Raw genomic sequence first — 23,241 nt, 5'->3', positions numbered from 1 at the left:
GAGGGATTGGAGGGGACCCAACAGTCCAGTTAGGAAGTAGCAAAGGTCGTATTTGAACCCCGGCAGCCTGGCTTTAGGTGCTACTAACCACCACGCCCTATTAGAGACCAGAGACCCAGGGGGCCGGCAGTGAAGGGAGGGGTCTGGTAGTGAAGTTCAATGGCAGTCAGCCGCCCTCGACACACATGTACACACACATGCACGCGGGCAGGGCAGACCTGGTTCCAGACTACACTACCTGCTAGCTGGCAACCTCCAATGGGGCAGCTGTCCTCTCTGAGCCTCAGTGTCCCCACCGGTAAGGCAGGTACCGCACAGGGTGCAATTAGGCACAGTCCAAGAAAAAGTTCTGCAAGCCACAAAGGCTGCAGGCATGTACAGGATTAAGGGATTTATACGGCCAGCGGACACTGAGGGAGGAGGGAGGTCAAGGACATCCAACAGGCCCAGTTTGCCCTTAAGGGCCTCCCAGGGCTAGGGGGTGCCCGGGTGGCTCAGTCAGTTAAGGTTCCGACTCTTGATTTCGGCTCAGGTCTCGATCTCATGGTTCGTGAGTTCCAGTCCCATGTCAGGCTCTGTGCTGACCGCGTGGAGCCTGCTTGGAAGTCTCTCTCTCTCTCCGCCTCTCCCCTGCTCTTTCTACCTCTCTCTCTCTCAAAATAAAGAAATAAACTTAGATAGATAGATAGATAATCACATTAAAAAAAAAAAAAAAAAGCAGGACTGCCTGGCCCAGCTGTTGGGAGGCTGCAATCCGAGCTAGGCTGGCAGGCTCCAGACAGAGCCCACAGGCTCCAGCTGAATGCCACAGTGAGGGTAGGGGCTGACCTAGAGGCTGGGCTAGGCTATTTTCATCCCCAGGAGGGCCAGGGAGAGGGCCCCAGCTCCCTTCCTCCCCCATAGGGCCCAGTCGCCTCCACAACCTGGAAGCCTTTCCAAACACAGAACCTACTTAGAGACCACAAATGCCTCACAGCACAGTTAGGGAAACCAAGGAACAGAAAGGTGATCACCCAACTGGGGCTTGAACTTGGACCTCCTAACTTCCAGGAGCCAGTTCCTTCCCGTATGCCATTCGCTCACTCATTCTTTCATCCAACAAATATTTATAGAGTACCTACTGCTCCCCAGGGGACAGGGACACAGCCCAGAGCAAAGTCAAATCTCTGCCTCCTGGAACTGCATGCTAGTAAGAGACAGACGCCAAGAAATGTGGCCTCTGTTTAACTGTGAATCAGGGGCTGATAGGTATTTTTCTAGCAAGAAAAGTAAACCAGGAGAGGGAACTAGGCCTGCTGGATGCTGATGGTTTAGCTAGGGAGGGGCATGAGTGGGTCAAGGAAGACCTCTCTGAGGTGACATGTGAGCAGAGACCTAAATGAAGTAAGAGAATGAGTCATGTAGATATCTGGGGTAGGATAGATACTGGCAATGGAAGCAGCAAGTGCAAAGGCCCTGAGGTAGGAAAGCGTCTGGTGTGTTTCTGGAACATCAAGAAGGCAGCGTGGCTATAGCAGAGTAGGTAAAGGGGAAGTGGGAGGAATAATAGGAATTCAGGCCATGAGGGCTTTGTAGAGCACAGTTAGACCTCTGGGTTTCATTTCAGTCTGCCTGGCAAGACCCTCACGTCTTCAAATGCTCCCATAACCCTGCAAGATCTGACCCTTGTGCTCCAAGCCCAGTCCCACCCACCTTCTCTCCGTTCCTAGAATCTACTCTCACCACAGGCCCTTTGCACAAACTGTTCCTTCAATCTGAAATCCTTTTCCACTCCTATCACCTCTTCTGTTTAACTCCTACCTATCCTTCATATCTCAGCTCAAATAGCTCAGGCTCCCAGGCCTCCCTGGCCAGCTCAGCAATCCCTCCTTTGTTCTAGGACCTAATTTTAGTGGCCATAACATGATTGGGATGACCAACTAATATCTGTCCGCAACCGAGACTGAGCTTTCCTACGGCAGGTGCTCTGGTTCATTTGGTTCACTACAATGTCCCCAGGGTGTGCCTCGTGCTAACAAGTGTGTGTTGCATTAATGAACGGATGAATAGCATAGGTACTTTATAAAGATTATCTCATTTGATTCCATTTTTTAAAAAAATGTTTTGTTTTGTTGTTTTATTTAAAATGAGAGAGACAGAGCATAAACGGGGGAGGGGCAGAGAGAGAGGGAGACACAGAACCCGAAGCAGGCTCCGGGCTCCCAACTGTCAGCACAGAGCCCAATGCGGGGCTCAAACTCACAAACCGTGAGATCGTGACCTGAGCCGAAGTCGGATGCTCAACCAACTGAACCACCCAGGCGCCCCATCATTTGATTCCATTTTATCCAGTTTGAGAAACTCAGAGAGGTGAGGCAACTTGACCAAGGACAGAGAGCAGGAACGTGGCAGCACACAGAGAGGAAATCCGTGCTTCTCTGATTGCAGATTTCGGGACTTTCCCTGGCACACACTGGCTGCGCTAATTTGCAAACCGGCTGCGACCATTCCTCCGTATGCTTGTCCTCATGGCCTTTTGCAACGTGACTAAGAGATGGAGTCTATTTCTCGACCCTTTGAATCTGACATGGCCATGTCATGTTGGCCAATGGCACCTTAGTGATCACAACACAAGCAGAGTCTTCAAAAAGCTCTTGCGTGAGGCACCTGGGTGGCTCATCGGTTGAGTGTCAGACTTCTCGGGTCATGATCTCACAGTTTGTGAGTTCGAGCCCTATGTCAGGCTTTATGCTGTCAGTGTGGAGCCTGCTTCAAATCCTGTCTTCCTCTCTCTCTGTCCCCCCCCCCACACACACACTTTCTCTCTCAAAAATGAATAAAAACATTTAAAAAATTTTTTTAACGTTTATTTATTTTTGAGAGAGAGACAGGGCATGAACGGGGGAGGGTCAGAGAGAGGGAGACACAGAATCTGAAACAGGCTCCAGGCTCTGAGCTGTCAGCACAGAGCCCGACGCGGGGCTTGAACTCACGGACCGCGAGATCATGACCTGAGCCGAAGCGGCCGCTTAACCGACTGAGCCACCCAGGCGCCCCAAATAAAAACATTTTTAAAACAAAGCTCTTGTGCATTGGAGTTTCCTTCTCTTGTTCAACGTGGAACTTGAAGATTACCATGTGAATAGGCCCAAGCTAGCCTCATGGAGGTGACTGAGGCACCCCTCAAACAGCCTACCAATTGCCAGACATATGGGTGAGCCCCTCCAAGACCAGCCGACAGCACCCATATGAATGGATTTAGGTAAGACCAGAAGAACTACCCAGCTGAACCCAGACCAGATCACCAGTTCATAAAATCATGGACTAATGAACTGTCTTGAGCCACTAGGTTTAGGGTGGTTTGTTATGCAGCAAAGACTAACTGATACACATACCCAGCGAACATACACTGTGCAGACAACACATATACGCATACACATGTGCACATAAATGTACATAAATGGCCTCCTACAGAAAAATCTGTCAGCAGCCACACGGACACACCCCTCACAGGTTACACGCAGACATGCCCAGCCATCACCCAAGCCCACACACACCTCTATTCAGGCCACTATTCAGGCTCACACATCAATGTAAATACATTCTGGGAATGGGTGGGTCAACAATACCCAAGCTCTGTGTCCCTGGAGCTGCCCAGCACAGTACAATGCAGGGCACGGAGAAGGACTCAGCAGACTATAGTTGAACAAATGGATGAATAAAGTGAAGGGCGCAACATGAGCCATCGGTTGGCACAGTGAGCAGATGGTGCTGGGGGTTTCCCGGGGGTAAAGGAAGAGGCCTGGCAGTGGGGATCAGAGCTTCAGCTTCCAGCCCTCTTAGAGACCCACTGGCAGGGGCAGATAGGGGGTGCTCACACATGCTTATATTGCAGATTATACTTGTGCTTGAGAGTCTGTTTTAAGAATTGGTCCCACTTTTTTTAGTGGGGGGAGGGGTTGTGAAAGAGCACTTGAAGGAAGTTGGAACCAATATATTACCTTATGAGTAACCATGGGGACATTGAGGACGTCAGAGAATTAAGGATGGGTTATGAGGAAATTAGGAGAACGAAAAGCAAAGCAGGTAGTAACTCCAGGAAAAACCAAAAGTTTCTCAAGAAAGGAAATGTAACCATCATATGCAATTCGGGTTAGCAGGAAACAGTATTTGTATAGTTACAGTATAAATAGCACTGGCTATTCACTTAATAGAAAATGGTGAGGGGCACCTAGGTGGCTCAGTCAGTTAAGCGTCCGACTCTTGATTTTGGCTCAGGTCAGAATCACGGTTCATGAGCTCGAGCCCCGTGGTAGTGCGGCACCTGCTTGGGTTTCTCTCCCTCCCTCTCTCTCTGCCCTTCCCCTGTTCACACCCTGTCTCTCTCTCAAAATAAATAAATAAACTTAAAAAAAAAAACAGTGATAAACGTAGATTGAAAGGGAAGGAGAGTGAGAATAGTTAACTCTTCCTTGACAATAATAAAAAGAAGAAATATTTTTGACCACTTCCAGAGTAATTATTCTGGTGCATTATTCTAGGCACTTTACATGTTGAACCCTCATAACAATCCAATAACTTAAATATTCTTATTACTCCCATTTTACAAGTGAGGCAACTGACCACAAGGAGGTTAAGTCACTGCCTGAGGTCACATGGGCAGTAAGGGGAACAGCTCGGATTCAAACCCAGGCAGACGGGCTACAGAAGTGACACTGAAGATTTCAGGCAATATTTGCCTAACATCAATCCAGAAAACCACAGGAAAAGCATCTTACCTAGAAATATGAAAGAAAGCACCAGAAGAAATAGTTGAAAGAGTCAGTGCAGTTGTTTTGGGGGTCAGGAGGGGGAAGGACACAGCAAGGAAATGTTTTTTATTAGTACTACTTAATGTATACAGATACAGAGATACATATCCACGAGATAGGGACAGGAATCGACAGAGAAGAAACATGAGGGAATTTTCCCTGGTGATGGAAAGTTGCTCTACATCCTGACTGGGGGTTGGGAAAGAGTATGCACTTGTCTAAACTCAGCAAATGGCAGCTTTAAGATCTGTGCATTTCACAGTATGTAAATTACACACACACACACACACACACACACACACACACACTGAACTGTAAACACATATTGAACTCTAGCTAATGATATGCATGCTAAAATGCCTTTCAAGGGAAGTGTACCAATGCTTGTAACTTACTTTGACAAGTTTCAAAAAAATAAGTTGTCTTAATAGATGAATAGATGCCTGATGAAGCAAATCTAACAAAATAGTAAGAATTGGGCATCCAGTAGGTGGGTAGATAAGTGTTTGCTGTATCATTCTTTCAACTTTAAGCTTGAAACTTTTCTTTAAATAAAGGGCTGGGGGAAATATATGGATGCATTATCTGAAAAATAATATTTTTTAAAACCTAAATGGGGTGTTCTGTCTTGGACCTGGAAGGACCCACACAACTATAAGGCTGTTTTCATGTCTTTCTGGGGGACAGCTATCACCATGCTCTTGCCTATGTGTCCGCCTACCCTAGGATCTAGAGTCAGGGACCTCAAGACTAATTCCTCTGTCCCTCCCTGCTTCCCCTGGACACAGGATGTCAGACAGGATGGGTGTCTCCTCTCCCTGGTCCTCTTGAATGCTGCAGTAGCAAAACCAAAACCATTTCACGGGGGAAAGGAACAGGGCCCTCTAGCTACATCCCATCCTCTGCCAAAAGGGTTGGCTGAGGCCTGGCAGGTGGGGACAGGTGCCTTTCCCAGGGGCCCATCACACCTTCACGACAGAAGTGAGCAGCCAGATTGCTGGGCTCCCAAGCCCACGTGTATATAATTAGCTGCTGGGAAATAGATCTGGGAGCAGATCTCATCTCTGCCTAATTAGGGGCTGGGCAGCTGGGGCCAGTCTGGCCTGGGGGCGCTGCTTTGAAAGCCAGGCAGCCCCAGGGGACAGGGCAGCAGCTGCTGGCCCTCGCTGCTGCTCACTGCCCCTCACACTCAGACTGAAGGCAGAACAATAGAGGGGCTGTTTCCGCAGATCCCCGAGGCTGGCAGAAGCCCCCAGCCGTTCCTTCCACAGATCCCCACATGGGAAGCTGATAGGCTCCAGGATCCTGGCAGAAGGGAAGTCCTCCTGGAACCGGGAACCAGGAACCGCCTTCTCCACTTCCAAGAATGCCTGCCTGCTCTCTTTCGAACAGACCTGCCCGATGCCCTTCTTCACCACCCCTCCCGGCCCAGCTCCTGGGAACAGGTCTGGTCTTAGGGCAGAAGTCCCTGAACACACCTGCTCCACATTATATGACAATGTGTCTGCGGATCAGCTGCCCATTCCCTTCCACCAGACATGGCAGAACCCGTGTCTGTCTTAGCCACTGCTGGGCACTCAGCAGATGCTCAGGGGGAAAGACTGCCAGGACCCAGGACAGGGAAGAGCGGTAAGGCATGTGTCAGGAGAATCAGGGAGCCAGAGTGCCCCCTGACTGTGGGGTGTGCAGCAGGCCCAGGTGTGACCCCAGGCTGGAGTGCAGACCTGCTCTGTGACAGTCCCCAAGCCACTATCCTTCTAGTTCTAAGACCCTGGAAAGGTCACCTTGAAGTTTCAGTGACGGGATGAGCGCGAAGGGTCTGCGCCTAGGACTTAACCTCCTCCAGGAACAAAGGGGTCCCCTGGCCCATCAGCCACCAGTACTGTGTTCTAAAATGCAGCCAACATAGCCACTTTCTTGAGTTTCTGGGGTGCTGGCAGCTGACAGCAAGGGGCAACACTTAGCACAGAATTCTGGCCAGGATGACCAGAGGAGCTGCTCTTTGACATCTCAAAGGACACCTCCTCTGCAGAGCCTGCCCAGATTACCCCTCCTGACCCCTCCCTCTTTAAACTTGGGGACCGGAAGGCTCAACTCCTGCATTGTCAGACCTGCTAGGTGCCTGCAGGCAGCTTATAGTCCTCCCGGTGCCTCAGTCTCCTCGTCTGTATCACAAGGAGGTAGACTCCATTCTCATGAGCTTGGCCGCTCTCTTCCATAACCCAGTTTCCCCTTGTTTCCCTGAACCACCCAGGTCCAACCCAATTCCCTGGGGCTGATTGTAGACGATCAGACAGACAGACAAACAGCTGGGCTGACCTGGATGTTTGTCAACAGCCCAACGGAAATCTCCTCTTAATGCTTAAAATAAAACTTACATCAAACCTGTCACCAGGGCCCCCATTTGAGCTTCCTGTTTCTGAGTGCTGCAGCCAACACGGCCTGCAGGAGAGGAAACACCACCCAGCCCTTCCCCACTCCCACCCCGGGGGTGGGCAGAGGCCACCCAGGCTTTCACCCTTTGTGTGCCCGGCCCTGGCTGTATCGCCAGCCAAGGTGGAGGCTCCCAACGGGGAACTAGCCCGGAGGGAGACAGGAAGGAACTGAGACCTCAAAGCCGCATCCTTCCCCTTCCCCCAGCCCCCTGAGGACTTGTCCCATTCTCCCACTGAAGCCCGGAGAGGGAGACTGGCTTGTCCAGGGTCACCCAGAATTGGAGGCGAGGCCACTTGTTTTGTGCTGTCCACCCCAAGTCCGTCTTCCTCTGAGAACTCCTACTTCCAAACCCCAATCTACAGCCTGTGTCACCTCAAGTTCAGAGTTTGCATTCTCTGAGCTTCCTGCTCCCTTGGGAACAGGGCAGGGATAGGGAAGGATCCCTGTAGCCATCAGCCTTTTCCCTGAAGGTCCCCCACTTTCCTGGTGCAGGGGAAAAAAACCTGTCCCGGCTCTATCCAGACTCACTCTGTGGCCAGACCCAGTTTCCTCCTCCGTGAAGGAGGCCCAGAAGCTACCCAGAGGGGTTATGAGGATCCCCTGTGGGGCAAGTCTTAGGCCAGACCAACCACTGACCTCATGCCCCCACCAGATCCTGGGGTGAACAATTACTAAGTTCTGAAGGCCCCACCCCAAGACCTCTCCCACCCCTTCTCCTTGTGAACACAGAAGAGTCTGATGACCCAGCCTTTGAAAAACAAGCATGTGTGTTTATTAACCAAAGGGGGGCGGGGGGGGGGGGGGGGAGTCAGAGCAGTACAGACTCCTATCAGTCCCTCCTGTAGTCTACCCACCTAGGCCAGGCTGCCAAGGCCCTGCCCCCACCCAGAGTAAGTTCCCAGGGAACCAGGGCCCCCTGGGAGAGGAAGAGGAAGTCAGCAAACGTCAGAGACCAAGGAAGAAGGAAACAGAACCGCTAGGCCTAGTAAGATCCTTTGGCCCCTCACTCTCGGTAGAGAAGGCTAAGTGCCCCAAATCCAAACCCACAATAAGAGCCAAGTAGGACTCATGTCAAAACCTCTACATGTGAAGGGCAGAGGGTGGCCCAAGGTCAGGAGGCAACTCTCTCCAGAGTCAGTCCTTGCCAGGTGGATGCTGGTCCCGCCTCTGAGGCTCCGCCTCCACACCAAGTTCACACAAGGCAGCAGCCTCGGGTCTGCCCCAAGCCCGCGAATGGATGCAGAAGAGGTCAAGGGGCCAGTTGCCTCTCTAAGATCTGTCTGTGGCAAATGCGGCGTCCCGTGGAAGCCTAGCCCTCAGCTGCTGGGGTATCGCGCGCTTGCCGCAACCCGTACAGCCACTTGATCACGCGGGCGTTACGCTCTACCACCGACACGCCATAGGGGACGCGCTCCCGCTCCCGCGCCCGCTCCTCAACAGTGGCAGAGCTGCGGCGGGAGCAGTCCCCCTCAGAGCTGCCGGGCCCAGCGCTGGGCCCGGCCAGGGACACGATGTCTGAGCTAGCCCGCGCCAGGTGGGCCACTCCCAGCCCCCTTGCCTCCTCTGGGTCCAGGCCGCAGAAGTTAAAAAATCGCTCAAGGTCGGCCGCTGCCCGCGAGAAACGCTCACTCAAATCCGACTTGGAGCGCTGCAAACCCGGGGGGCGGGCCGGGCTGGAGGCAGTGGTAGCGCCTGGCGATGGGCAGGGCTGGGCAGGTGAGGCAGGCAGGGGACGGACATCCACTCGGCGAACCGCAGCTGTACTGGGTGGTGGGCGTGGGGGGGTGGCTGGGGGCGCCTGGTGGGCTCCCTCTGTCCGTCCAGGGGTACGGCCGGCCTCGGCAGGGGACGCGGGACTATCACACAAGTCGATAAGGCTGCTAAGGATGTCCAAGTCCAGCTGGGGCCGGCGGCCAGGGCCAGGCAGGACTCGGCGGCTAGGCGTGAGCACCGTGCGGCGAGTCCCAGGGCTGAAGAGTGGCTGTTTGGACAGCAGGGGCTGCACAGGTTCCTGGCGGGTGTTGGCCACATGCAGGCTCTTGACGTACTTGGCCTTGTCAGCCTCCAGGCGCTCCACAGCACTGGGTTTCCGGGCTCCACCATCTGCTGGCCGCCGTAGCAGGTAGCCGGGGACTTTGGTCCGCAGGCGGAAAGGTAGGGCAGGGGTGTCCCGGGCTCCCGGAGTCAGTGTGTCCACAGGCATGGCTGTTACATACCCTGAGGGCTTTGGTCTGGGAAGGCCGGAGAAATGAGGAGCCAGATCCAGGCAGAAAGTTGGCAGCTGGACGCCGGCAACGGCTGCAGGAGAGGAAAGACAGAGGCTGAGCGCGCTCAGACAAAGGCTCAGCAAAGACCGAAATGGGCTGAAGACGCGTTCCCTATTAAAAGGTAATAGCCACGCCCCTGGTTCACAGGGAGCCAATCAGAAGACAGAAAGCCACCACTGAGGGCCTGTGACTCCGCCCACACCCCCGCCTCCTTCTCAGGAGACCAGCCCCTCCTGAGGCAGAGAGGAAAAAGTGCCAAAGAATGACAGGAGCAACCTGAGCAGAAAAGACAGGACAAGCCTCGCTTTAAAGGAAGCAAAGTGGGCTCCAGGCCATATGCTGGGCCCCAGCCAACTTAATCTCTCAACGGGTCCTCTTAACAGCTCCATTTTGCAGACAGAGAAACTGAAGCTCAGGGAGTTCAATCAACCTGATTAAGCTAACCCAGCAAACCGATGGCTCTGCCCCTTGCTTCCAACCAGGGAGGTGCCGGCACAGCAGTCTTAGGGTTGGGTGACCAAGAGAAAGCGCTGTAACCCCACACCCCACCCGGACTGGCCCCAGGGAACCTGGTCCCACCTTCTACCCTTACCCACTCAGGCAGGAAGCTGCCCTGTGCTATCCACCCGTCTGGACATGCCAGGCCCCAGGCATAGCAATAAGCCAGCGGGGGAGGAGTGTAGAAAGGCCCCACCCCCCACCCCAGTGAAGTCCAGACACTCCTCAGCTTCCAGTATGGACTTCACAGTGATCCATGGATGCCTGTCAGCTAGAAATATCAGCCCTGTGCTGTGCTGCTCCAAGAGAAGCTGGAAATGCCCACAATCACAAAACCCTGCTTAAGAGCATCCAGCAGACCCTGGATCTGCCAGCAGCCATAGGATGGGCACCCAGAGGCAAGGGGGCCCACACCTGGGTGCACAGGTGTCCACATGATCACCTAAGCATCAGGGCCTCGTGCCCCAGCCATCAGGCCAGCCCTGATCCTTTTTCCAAGAAAAGACTGGAGCCACAAAGTGTCCCCCACTAACTCTCCCAGAGATGGGCCAGAAGAAAACCCACAGACCAAGTCCTGAAACTTCTCATCTGAAAAACGAGAGAGGAGGACTTCAATCCAGATGATCCCCAAGAAGACTTGTCATTCAGACCATTTACACCCACGTTGTCTAATTCACTAGCCACATACGGCCAGTCAACCTTAACTTTAAATTTAAATTAAATAAAAACTTACAATTCAGTTCCTCAATCACACTAGCCACATTTCAAGTACACAACAGCCACTCTAGTGGTCACTACAGTAAACAAAGCAGATTAGAGCATTTCCGTCCATAACAGAAAGCTATACTGCACCGCCCCATGTGGTCACCCAGAATGACAGGAGGAGTCTGGATTGGGGTGGGAAGGCAGACATCCCTGTATGCTAGACGTTTAACACCATCCTCTCGGGGCGCCTGGGTGGCGCAGTCGGTTAAGCGTCCGACTTCAGCCAGGTCACGATCTCGCGGTCCGGGAGTTCGAGCCCCGTGTCAGGCTCTGGGCTGATGGCTCGGAGCCTGGAGCCTGTTTCCGATTCTGTGTCTCCCTCTCTCTCTGCCCCTGCCCCGTTCATGCTCTGTCTCTCTCTGTCCCTAAATAAATAAATAAAATAAAAAATAAATAACACCATCCTCTCCTGGAATCCTCCTGGAATTCAGTTGGAATTCCCCCAATGTGAGAAGGGTCACTGTCATCTGATTTTACAGGCAGGGAAAAGTGAGACTACAGAAGTGACCAACCTAGGCCCCAGAGTCGATAAATAAGACACAAAGTCATATGAAGCCTAATTCACTCGTCTATTATGTTTATGTAGTTTTACTCTTTGTTCTTCCCATGCCCCTAAAATACAGCTTCACGAGGGAAGGTGGTTTGTCTGTTTTGTTCACTGAATCTGTTTCAGGATATTGCTCTCCACACATAATAGATGTTCAATATATTTTTCTTGAATTAAAATGTCCATGGGGACCAAATGAGAATGGGCAGACCTCAGATAAACTAGAGAGGGATGCATCCAGCCTATTGCAGGCATATGCGTCCAAGGTGGGAGGTATGGAATGTGCTAGGAAGCTGGAAGAAAGATGTGCACGAAAACTCTAGGTTCTTAAATCTTAGCATATTCGATAATAATTGTTAACACCTGTGTGGAGAGGGGCGCCTGGGTATCTCAATCGGTGGAGTGATTTCGGCTCAGGTCATGATCTCATGGTCATGGGGTCGAGTCCTGCTTCAGGCTCCTCAATGAGCATGGAGCCAGCTTAAGATTCTCTTTCTCTCTTTCTCTCTCTCTCAGGGGCACCTGGATGGCTCAGTCGGTTAAGTGTCCAGCTTCGGGTCAGATCACGCGCTCACGGTTCATGGGTTGGAGCCCGGCATGGGGCTCCGTGCTGACAACTCAGAGCCTGGAGCCTGCTTCAGATTCTGTGTCTCCCTCTCTCTGCCCCTCCCCTGATCGTGCTCTGTCTCTCTCTCTCAAAATGAACAAACATTTTTAAAAATTTTTATAATTTTTTTTTTTTTTTTTTACGTTTACTTACTATTGCCTGCTTGGGATTCTCTCTCTTCTCACTCTCTGGCCCTCCTCCCACTCACTCTCTCTCAAAATAAATAAACATTTAAAATATTTTTTCTCTCTCGCTGTCTGTGCCCCTCTCCTCTCTCGCACTCTCTCAAAAAGAAAATAAATAAATAAATAAATAAATAAATAAATTAAGTAAGTAAGTAAGTAAGTAAGTAAGTAAGTGTGGATGAAGCAAACAAACAGGTCTGCAAACGTATCTGCTCTCCCCACCCCAAACTAGCCTCCAGCCCCCAGTCTGAGACCTCCGCCGGCGCCGCCATGGCAAGTTACCAGAACCTTCGGGGCTGTCGGGCCAGAGACAGAGCTGCTCCCAAGGCAGAAGGGATGGCGTAGGTGGGAAAGGAAAGCTGCCCCACTGGGGGCCGACCCCCAGGGGACCTCAGGCAGGAAGGGTCTGACAGGAAAGACAGCCTTGCGGAGCCCGGTCGAGGTAACTAGCCTCTGCCCCACCCCCGGGCCGCCGCCTACCAAACCAGTCCGACCCGTTGGCGGCGGCAATTCCCTCCCGGGAACCTCCTGGGAAACCGGGGGAAGACGGAGGTCAGATGGGCAGGGCCAGGGCAGAAGCCCCGCGCCCTCGGACCGAGCCCCTGGCCGCAGGGGCTCCTCCCGCAGCCCGGACACAAGCCAGGAGCCAAGCCGGGCTTGGGGGCCGCTGGCCAGCTCGCCCACCCGCCCGCTGCACAACCCCTGCTCCTGCAGCTGCGCCTCTCACACACTCCGGTTCCTTATCTGAAACGCGGTTAAAAATAGACCTGAGCCTCCAGGTCTCCGCGAGGATGGAGAGATAAAACAGGTCGAGGGCTCTCCCAGCGCCTGGCCTCAAGGCCGCGTTCCAAAAACGGGGCTCGAGGTTTTTACAATGATTCTGACGACCCAGCTCCCCAGACCGCCCCCCTGGCAGGGGTCTCTCGGCAGCTCCAGAAGCGCCGGAGCCTCAGACAAAGGAGGCACGTGATAGAGGCTAATCCTAAACTGATCGGACCAAATCCCATTTCACAGGTGGGCAAACGGAGGTGTGGCGGCTCCTGAGTGTTAAAGCCAAGGGTCCCAGTTCCCAGGTGGGACTCGTCCTCTCCGAGGCCTCCTCTCATCGCCAACGCCCCACCTACGGGTTTCAAACGCTACCCACAAATGGCCCCTAGAGCGCCAGCTGTGAGCCCTTCTCTTAGGGCATCCCCGGGGCATGCGGCCGCACCTCGCCCCCTTCCCACCGGCTTCCCTAGAGTCAGCCTTAGGGGGTTGGGGAGCTCGGATCCTCGGTCTGGCTTCCGCCCTGCCCCGCTTCGGGACACTCTCTCGGAGACTCCCAGCGACGGAGGAGGCCGCGAGCCAGGCGGCGCGCTGTGTGACTCTGGCCGCTCACCGCCCCTCTCTGAGCCCGGGTCGACTTGGCTCTTAAGTGAGGTCCCGTCCAGGCGGGAAGGTGAGCCCCCGCCCCGTCCCCACCTTCCCAGGAAGGCCCCCCGACTCCGGCCCCGATCCCCACCCCCCTGCGCCCCCCCACCCCCACCCCCCAGCCCGCCCGGACCCGCACATACCTTGCTGCGAGCGCGCCCCGCTACAGAGCGCTCCCCCCGGCCCGGCCCACCTAGGGCTCAAGTAGCACGCGTTTGCGCAACTTCCGGCGGCCTGCCTCGGGCAGGTGAACCCGCCGGCCCAGGTAGTACCCGAAAGGAAAGAACGAAAGCCAGGCGGGGGCCGGAACCTGAGCCCAGGCGCGCTGGCTGCGGGCTTGGCGCCCGGACCTATCCCAGGGAGCTCTTCCGCGAGCCGGGGCCGCCCAACCCACAGCTACACTGGCCACATCCGCACATCTGCCACCCGCAGTCCCCGTGGCCACGCGGGCCAGCGCACCCATCGTGGGAGGTGGAAAAACGGCATCCCCCACCCCCCTTCACCCCCCCTCCCGGCCTCAGTGACCGCCAGTTAACGTTGACTGTGCCAGGCACGAGAAAGTGCTGTTCCTGGTATTAATCAATCCATGTTAATCTTCCCAACAACCCCTGTGAGGTGAACTCTATTATTATCCCCATTTGACTAATGGAATACTGAGGCCGGGACAGGCTGAGCTAGTTGCCCAAAGTCACCCCGGGGAGTCCGACTTGGGCACTTTCCCTCCGGACCAAGCCTTCATGTCACCCCGTTCCACCTGTTGTGTCCCTGAGCAGGTTGCTGGACCCCTCTGGCCCTCCATTTGCCAAGTGAGGAGAGTCTCACCTTCCAGGCCAGGTCAGTGTGAGTTCTTAGGCTCTGAGAGGGCCTGTAGAAGCTTCGTGCATGCTGTAAATATTAGTGGCAACGGCAACCATGGTAATAAGAATAACTAGGGTGTTGGAGTCCCAGGCACTATACTTCTGTAAATCTCTGGACAACCCCCACCCCCACCCCAGGGAGGTACTACTTAATGCCCATTTACAGATGAGGAGACTGCTGGAAGGAATCCTTGGGAGGGAGGTGATTGTCTCCACTGCCAAGCCAAGCCCTAGTAGGTCACTTCAGGTGGGCACATTTGATGAGGCCAGTTTCACTGGGATCCTGAGGCCCAGAGAAGGCCCTGGGTCCTCGGGAAGTCAAAGGGGGCCCAGTTTTTCATGTCTGTGCCAAGTGGGGGCTGCACCCAGTTTGGGGCAGAGGGCTAGGAGGGGACAGGAAGTGATTCAGAAAACAACACTCCTCCCCCTGGGAGTGAGTCAGCTCTGAGGCCTCCTCCAGGCCCTGGAGCCTGATTTTAGGGGAATGAGGGAGGCCAGCCTAAAGACCATGGTTCCCCACAATTTCCTGCTGGGTCCCTGCCTGGCCCTCTACTGAGGGTGGGAAGGATGAAGGGGGAGGGCTCCGTTGGGCAATAACCGTCATAAAAGCAAAAAATAATAATAATAACAATTTTCATAATATAATAAGAAATGTTCTGAGTGGTTTCTTTGTACCTGACACTGTTCTGAGCTCTTTGTATCTGTTGACTCATTTAATCCTCACACTCGCCCTGAGGTACTCTTTTTACAGTTGAGAAAACTGAGGCACAGAGAGGTGGGGCCACTTGCCAGAGGTCACACAGCTGGTAAGTGGCAGAGCCAGGATCTGAATCCGGGATTTGAAGCCAGGAACAGGGCTGGGGGAGTGGAGGGAAGGGGAGGAGACAGAATCTTCAGCGTTGGGATTCAGTCACTCACCTCCCAACTTCGGCTCAGGTCACGATCTCATGGGTTCGAGTCCCACGTGAGCCTCAGTGCTGACCGCTCAGAGCCTGGAAGGCTCCAGATTCTGGCTTCAGATTCTGGAAGGCTCAGATCTGGAAGGCTTACAGATTCTGTGTCTTCCTCTCTCTCTCTCTCTCTCTCTCTCTCTCTCTCTCTGCTCCTCCCCTGCTCTCTCTCTCTCTCTCTCTCTCTCTCTCTCTCTCTCTCTCAAAAATAAATAAACATTAAAAAATGGCAATATGGCAATGTTTTCCCAACAGACATCAGATCTCATCACTGCTCTGCCTAGGCCCACTTATGGCTCCCCATCACCTGAGAGTAAAACCCAGACTCTCTAACTTGGCACTCAGGCCTTCCAGGATCGGGGTCCCGCCCTCCCCTCCCACCTCAGCTCCGGCCTTGTCTGCTGCAGCTACATACCGCTCCCTGCTCGTCTTCAACACCCTAAGGTCTTTCTCGCCTCACCGACTCTGCACCATTTGTCCTCTGCTTCAAACCTCTTAGCTCACCTTCTTCAGGTCCCACCTTCTCAAAGAGGCCTCCCTGACCACCCTGAGGCTCCTGCCAACTCTCTCATCTATCTGTTCCCTTCCACGCATTCATCCCACCCTGTCGTTTTAGATATTCACTTACTGATCACTCGTTTCCTATTTCTGTATTTTCATCCTCTCCCGGGACCAAGCATACAGGTGCGCACACGGCACACCATTGACTAAGCGGCAGGACTGGAAACCGGGCCACCTCAGAGACAAAGGCCCTTCACCACCAAGCCTCCTCCAAACCTCTTGCCTCACCCCAGGGCTTCCCCCATCTCTCCCCCTCCCCTCCAGCCTCCCCCTTCAAGCTGGGCTCTGGCCACTTCAGATGAGCCCCGTTCTTCCTCCGAAGACATCACATCCAAACTTTTGCACGGCCGGGGTCTGCTCCTACAGTGCCCTTCCCCGCTCCAGCCCTAGGGCCACCTCTGTAGCACAGGCTCTGCATCCAGCCTGCCAGGGTTCAAATCCCAGCTCCCCCGGAGTAGCACTGAGCTCCTGGGTAAGATAATCGACATTCCCGTGCCTCAGTTTCCCCAACCGTAAAATAGGACTTGTAACAGTGCCCCTCTCCCAACCTGTGCATGAGAAATGCCACCAAAATGTGATACTCCGGTGCCCAGCTCCTGGGTGAGGACTTCATCACCCCGAACGTTGACCCACTTTTCTCAAAGTTTGCAAATCCAAGCATGCAGAGTCGAACAGACATTTCTTCAAAGAAAGTGTACAAAGGACTGATAGGTACATGATAAGATGCTCAATATCATGAATCATTTGGGAAATGTAAGTCAAAACTACAATGACATAACATGTCACATCCATTAAGATGACAATATCAAAACATAGAAGCAAACAAAACAAAAAACAAAAACCAAAAAAAACCAAAAAAACCCCAAAACGGAAAATAACAAATGTTGGTGAGGATGTGAAGAAACTGGAACCCTTGAACACTGTTGGTGGGAATATAAAATGGTGCAAAAAATAAAACAAAGTAAAATAAAATAAAATAAAATAAAATAAAATAAAATAAAATAAAATAAAATAAAGTAAAATAAAATAAACCAGCGTAACTGCTGTGAAAACAGTATGACCGTTAGGAAAACTTTTTAAAGAGAATCACCACAGTTGCACCACAGTGCGAACAGACTTAATGCCACTGAACTGTACCCTTAACAAATGGTTAAGATGTGAGACTTTATGTTATATACATTTTACCAAGAGAAGAAAAAGAGGGAGCACAGAGTCTGGGTCAGACCCCCTGGATCGGAATTCCTGCTCTGGGTGACCTGGCCCAAGTCACTAAACCTCTCCTGCATTCAGTTTCCCTTTGTGAGGTGGAAAAAAATAACAGCACAGAACTGCAAGAATCAAACGAGCACATGCTCGTAAAGTACCTGGCAGAGGGAAGTGCTCGTCGAGAGGCGTTTGTGATTTTTATTCTTTGTCTAGGGGGCAAGAGGTGTGGTCTCGATGTTTACAATTTTCATGACATTCTGCACCCCCACCCCACCCCTTCCTTCCACCTCCTTCTCTTGCTGCTCATTAGAAGCCAGGCCCTGACTTGGGTGGAGACAGGGTGGCCCTCACCTGCCCCAGAAAAGGATCAGGAAGGCTCCAGGCAGCAGAGAAGGGGCGGGCCAATAGGGCAGCCCAGCTCGATTTCAGCCCAGCTGTCCGGGTCAGAGACACCCAGCTGGGCATCCTCCAGGGCCACGGCAGGCCCCATTCTATTTCTGGAGTCTCCCCAGACTCTCATGCCCTGGCCTGCCTGCAGTCCGCCTTGCCCAGAACCAGCCTTGGCCAGGGCACCCTGGCACACATCTCAGCAAGGGAGAGGTGAGCGGGCTGAAGGAGGGGTGTGGGCACAGACGCCCGGAGCACTGATCTATTCAGCCCAACTCCATCAACCCAATTAGCTGCGCCTGTTTGTACCTCAAGCTGCAAAATGGGGACAGAGGGGCTTGCGGTGGAGACGGAGAGAGACCACATGCAAAGCCTTAGAGACGGGCCTGGCTCACGAGGCTGGGAAGGTGGAGGTTGGGGCCAACTCACAGGCAAGCCCACTTCCTGTCCTGGATTACCTTCTGCCCAGGCCTGAGCTCACTATCGTGGCTTCTTATCTTGGCCAGGAGACGTGAAGAAACTTGCCCAAAGTCACACAGCAAGTCGATGACAGATCACAGAGAGGGCAGTGGTCTTATGATTAAATATATAATCTATAATGACATATATATTATATGTGTATAATATATACATATATGCACACGCACATATATATGTATATAATATACACATATATGCATATGCACATATATGTATATAATATATACACGTATCTATACATATAACATATGCATATACATATGTACATATATGTGTATATATATACGTGTGTGTATATATATATATAATTTTTCAACCAGGTGATATATGCACATGACCCAACAAAAAAAAAACTCTAAGGAGAATAAAGTAAAAATAAACTCCTTCCCACTCCTATCCCCAGCCACCCAGTTCCCCTCCCTGCAATCAGCACTGCAACCAGACAGCTGTGTGTCCTTCCAGGGAGATTTTAGGCAGATACAAGCAACAATTATGGACATATATTCTTTCTTTCTCTTTTTTTTTTTTTTTACACGTATGGCAAAATGCTGCGCGTACTGTTTTTACCTTGCTCTTTTTACTCAATAATACGTCTTGTTTTAAGAATGTTGTTAATATATTATTAATTATAATATGTGTTATTAATATACTTAATATACGTTGCTCAATAATATCTGTGGTGCCACATCAGTACATAAGGAGCCCATCAGCCCCTGCTGATGAGCACTTAGCGTGTGTCCAGACGCGCCCTGTTACAAACCACCCTGCAGCGTCACCGCACCGACGTTGTGTTGCCTTAGAAGGGGGACAGCTGGGCTGGGCATGTGCTTGTAATGGTGACAGAGACCATGTGAGTCGATCTCCACCAGCAGGACACACAGCAAATGGTCAATAACTGTTAGCTTTAGTTAGCTTGATTAGAGGTTTGGGCACCCCTCAATTTTGCCTCACCCTAGCCCCTCCCTGCATCGCATTCCAGCCGAGGAAGATAATCAGCTCCCTAATAACTGAAAGCCATAGGACATCAGATGGGTTAATGCCACTGAGAGAGACAAAATAGAAAAGGGGGAGGGCAGGGCATATGAACTCAATAAATATTTGTTGAGAGACTAAATGAAAGAGTTCATTTCTTTCTGAGTTCCCAGCGCATCCCCAGGAGGCAGGGCCCGGCCCAAGTCAGATGCTCCACTGGGACCCGTCGCGGCCCCGTCCCCAACTCCAAAGTCTCTGGTGACTAGTGGCTTCAGGTTGAGCGGCTGCCTCTACCCATTCCCCCAACTTGGGGCAGATTCCCAAGAATCTAAAAGCGGCTCCAGAGCACCTGCTGCCCACCTAGTATCTACCCCAGAAACGTCAGTCCCCTCGGATCCCCCCCCCAGAACAGCCCTCTGAGAAAGACAGCACTGCGATTCAGAACCCCGTGGGCAGAAGTACCCCAAACGCGCCTTGAGTCCACCCTCTGGCGTTCCAGAGAAGGGAAGACAGATGCCCAGAAGGGGCACCCAGAGGACTGCGCGGGAGAGTGGGGGCAGGAGAGAGATCATCCAGCCAGGGCTCCAGGGCCCGGCAGCCTTGCAGCTAAGAGGCTGAGAAGCTGACCCCCAGCTGCGTGTCTGGGCCTCCCAAGGCAAATCCTGATCTACCCCGACTGGAGACTTCGAGGCGGAGCAGAAAGACCTGAACTGGATTCCCCACCAGACCTCGCTGTGCCAGGCCACTTGCCTCTCCGCACCTCATTCTTTCTCATCCGTGAAATGGGGTACCAACTCCTCCCCGCACATACGACGCGGGCAGGACGCATACAGCAGGCGCTCACGGAGCCCCTCAGACCCCAGCGCGCGCCCCAGACCACCCTCCCCCTCACCTGGAGCCGGCGCTAGGAGAGTCCTGGCTCCTCCAATACGGGTCTTAGAGAGGCTGACAGCTCGGACCCGAGGTTGGAATGGCCGCGCCCAACGCTGCTCGGAAGGCCCCAGCCCCGCATGAGGACCCGCAGGGGCGTCTTCGGAACTGCTCTGCGCACCCGAGGTGGACCGGGTACCTGACTGTCCCCAGGCCCCCACCAGAGCGGAGGTCCGGGGGGCGCAGAGGAAGGGGAAGTGAGTTCGCCAGTCTCCCCCCGTCGCCGGAATGGTTTGCCCCGGACATCCTGATTGGTTCCTCGCTTCCGTTCGAACGCCGCGCCATCCGGGTTGCCAGGCGACCGCTTAGCTTCAGCCCGGAGATAGTGCTTCCAGCCCCAGCAGCCCAGCTCCGCCCCGGCTCAACCCCTCCGGCCTGTTCTTCCCTTGGCCGCTGCAACTCAGGAGCCTAGTTATTTCCCTTGCTCTGCCAGGGCTTTCTCCTGGTCCCCAACAGACTATGGCACCATTTAGGGGCCCCACCTAGTCCCTAGTTCCGACTTTGCAGCTGGCTATGTGAGCCCGGGCTAGCCCCTTTCCCTCTCCGTTTCCCTAACTGCACGGTGGTAAATTGTACAATGTGCATATCCAGCAGTCCCGAACTTTACTAAGGAAATGACCAAAGATATGAGCAAAGATTAATGCAGCCTAGCGTTGTTTACGATAGCAAAAGAATGGAAATAATTCCAATGCTCAGCAAAAGAAGGTCGGTTGTATACATCCATCCTGCGGAAGAGCTAAGTCTACTGAGCTTTTTACCTGCCAGGCAGCTTTACGTAACATAACTCTTGTCAGTGCTCATGGCATAACCCTTTGAGATAGGACCCTTTAATTACCCCACTTTGTGATGAGGAATGTTATGCAGCTATTAAAAATGATGTAGTTAAAGATACTTAAAGTATGAGGAAAATGCTAAGAAAGCTTTTTAAAAGTATGTTTCAAAGCACTATGGACAACATAACTATGTATTAAATACATAATTGTAATATCACGTGTTTATGTGTAATCGTTTATAATAACAGCGGTCAATTTCTTTTTTGTGTTTTTGTGGATTTTCCAATTTCCAGCACTTAAATTGTCAAGGGAAAAAAAAACCCACATTTTTTAAAAGGATTAGAATAAATTAACTCTAAGCACCCTTCAAGATAAGGAAATTTCATAACTGCAAGTCACTATTTGGGTCTAGGGCATTGTTCAAGTTGGAACCGACCTCTGTTTTCTATTCCAGATGGTGATCTTCACTCTTTGACTGGATTTTCAATGATTGAGCACTTTCTGTACAAATACCTTGGGCGGGTCGGGGACGGGGGACTAATAGTATACCAATAGCTAACAATGATTGCACATTCTGGCACGAGCACCAATCAAATCAGAGTAGATAGCATACGAGGCAGGAAGTCTGACTTTATCTGGGAGGAGCAGCTAAATATCAAAGTTGGCATTAACTGTGCCCTTTGCTGGACTGTGCTCGAGGCCTGACACACATTTTCTCACTTGACTGCCTTACCATGTGAGAAGAGAGGTTCTATTATCCTTCTCATTTTATAGATGAGAAAAGCGTTGTTTATCTGGATTCAGCAGGAGTCCTCTGAACCGTTCTGTTATGTTCCCATGTGAATATACAACACGTGTTGGCAGCAGCAGTGAGGGGAGGCAAGGAGGATCCTGTGATCACAAAAGACACAAAGCAGGAGCAGATCTAGACCACATACTTCCTGAGCCTCGTACAATTTAGGGAGATCCATTTAAGGAAAGACCTACAAAATCACAAATATAAAATTAGGTAATAAAGTGATGATTTGGTTAGAAAGACAGAAGAAACCTCAACAAATGAAAATTCCACAAATGTTGCAAAATCTGGGAAAATAATATTATTTCTTTTTTTTTTTTTTTTAAATGAACGCTTTTGGGTTGTTTTTTTTTTTTTCAACGTTTATTTATTTTTGGGACAGAGAGAGACAGAGCATGAACGGGGGAGGGGCAGAGAGAGAGGGAGACACAGAATCGGAAACAGGCTCCAGGCTCCGAGCCATCAGCCCAGAGCCTGACGCGGGGCTCGAACTCCCGGACCGCGAGATCGTGACCTGGCTGAAGTCGGACGCTTAACCGACTGCGCCACCCAGGCGCCCCAAAATAATATTATTTCTATGAATTACATATTCGGCATACCTCCCTGATACTTTTCACAAACAAGCTTCTTCTGGCTCCATGTGTACACTTCATACCTCTCCCCCACTACATACTGGTGATATTGGGCACTGTAAACCCAGAGAGGGAGAGAGAGAGAGACAGAGAGAGATGACCTTTCACCCTGGTGCCCCTTTATGTCACAGCACACCTCAGTGTGCTAGGTAAGGGTATTCCTGGAAGTCATTACCAGTTGGCAATAACTTTTCACAAAGGTGACCGAAAACAACGTAAATAAAACCGCGAAGCCCGTACTAAACGTCAGGGTTCTCTTGGCCACATCCCCCAGATGGTCACACGCACTCCGACATCATCTGACACAAAGGGAAGTCTGGATGGAAAGAGAAGGTGGTTTTAACAGAGTGAGGTTTAAACACCTTACTTTGGCAGGTTTTACAGAAGCATATGACTCTGTGAACACCTTGCTAGGGAGTCTGCCGGACCTTAGCTTCCCTGTCATTAAAATGGGAACAACAACAATGGTGTCATGGTTGAATTCTTCGCTCAGATGTACAACTTTAATCAGGGGTTAGGAGAGATTTGAGATGCTTGGATAAAGGTCCTGCTGACCCTTGCGTGTTCCAAACTTGCCTCTGCCCTACGTACCCTGGAGCTTAAAACAAACAGGACAGGGGCGCCTGGGTAGTTCAGTCAGTTGAGCGTCTGACTTCGGCTCAGGTCGTGATCTTGCAGTTTGTGAGTTTGAGTCCCGCGTCGGGCTCTGTGCTGACAGCTCGGGGCCTGGAGCCTGCTTTGGATTCTGTGTCTCCCTCTCTCTCTGCCCCTAACCCACTCGCATTCTGTCTCTGTCTCTCTCAAAAATAAATAAACATTTTTTAAAACAATTTTTTTAAAAAGAATAAGGAGGTGGACAAGCTGTCATTAGTGTGCCCAGATGAAAGGGAGCTAGACGATCCTTAGGGTCACGTCCTGACCCAGCATGAGCAACAGTAGCATCTCGCCCCATCCACAGGCCTGCAGCTTTTAGTGCCTCCTGCAGCACCCTGACCTTGGCGGTGTTTTCGCCACTCAGCTCGAAACTAAGATGAAATCAGCCTCAGATACCAGCTCCCTATCCTCTGTGCACCCCATGGCTGTATTTTGTTTTGGCAGGGGGAGCCTGGCCTTGAAGTGGTTTGAGAGGCGTGCACTGGGGGGGGGGGGGGGGGGGGAGACTGGTGACCAAGGACAGTTCCTGTGTCTGAGC

At 52.1% G+C, this 23,241-nt stretch overlaps 1 protein-coding gene across 5 annotated transcripts; it reads right to left on the bottom strand.

The window, feature by feature from the left end:
• Window positions 1–7,975: 7,975 nt before the first annotated feature.
• Window positions 7,976–20,056, bottom strand: FAM110A (family with sequence similarity 110 member A). Of its 5 annotated transcripts, none has more exons than XM_047854370.1 (2): window positions 19,811–20,056; window positions 7,976–9,524 (listed from the first exon to the last, which is right to left on the bottom strand). In XM_047854370.1, the coding sequence occupies exon 2, from the start codon at window positions 9,427–9,429 to the stop codon at window positions 8,536–8,538; it is 894 nt and encodes a 297-aa protein (XP_047710326.1). In that variant the 5' UTR covers window positions 9,430–9,524; window positions 19,811–20,056; the 3' UTR covers window positions 7,976–8,535. The 5 variants fall into 5 exon arrangements, with proteins under 5 accessions (XP_047710326.1, XP_047710327.1, XP_047710325.1 ...); XM_047854371.1 differs by lacking the exon at window positions 19,811–20,056 and adding an exon at window positions 13,649–13,797; XM_047854369.1 differs by lacking the exon at window positions 19,811–20,056 and adding an exon at window positions 12,350–12,778.
• Between the last annotated feature and the right edge of the window lie 3,185 nt (window positions 20,057–23,241).

Source organism: Prionailurus viverrinus, chromosome A3 (genome assembly GCF_022837055.1).
Source record: "Prionailurus viverrinus isolate Anna chromosome A3, UM_Priviv_1.0, whole genome shotgun sequence".
In the NCBI taxonomy this organism is placed as follows: domain Eukaryota; kingdom Metazoa; phylum Chordata; class Mammalia; order Carnivora; family Felidae; genus Prionailurus; species Prionailurus viverrinus.
This window is presented reverse-complemented; position numbering and strand designations above follow the sequence as displayed.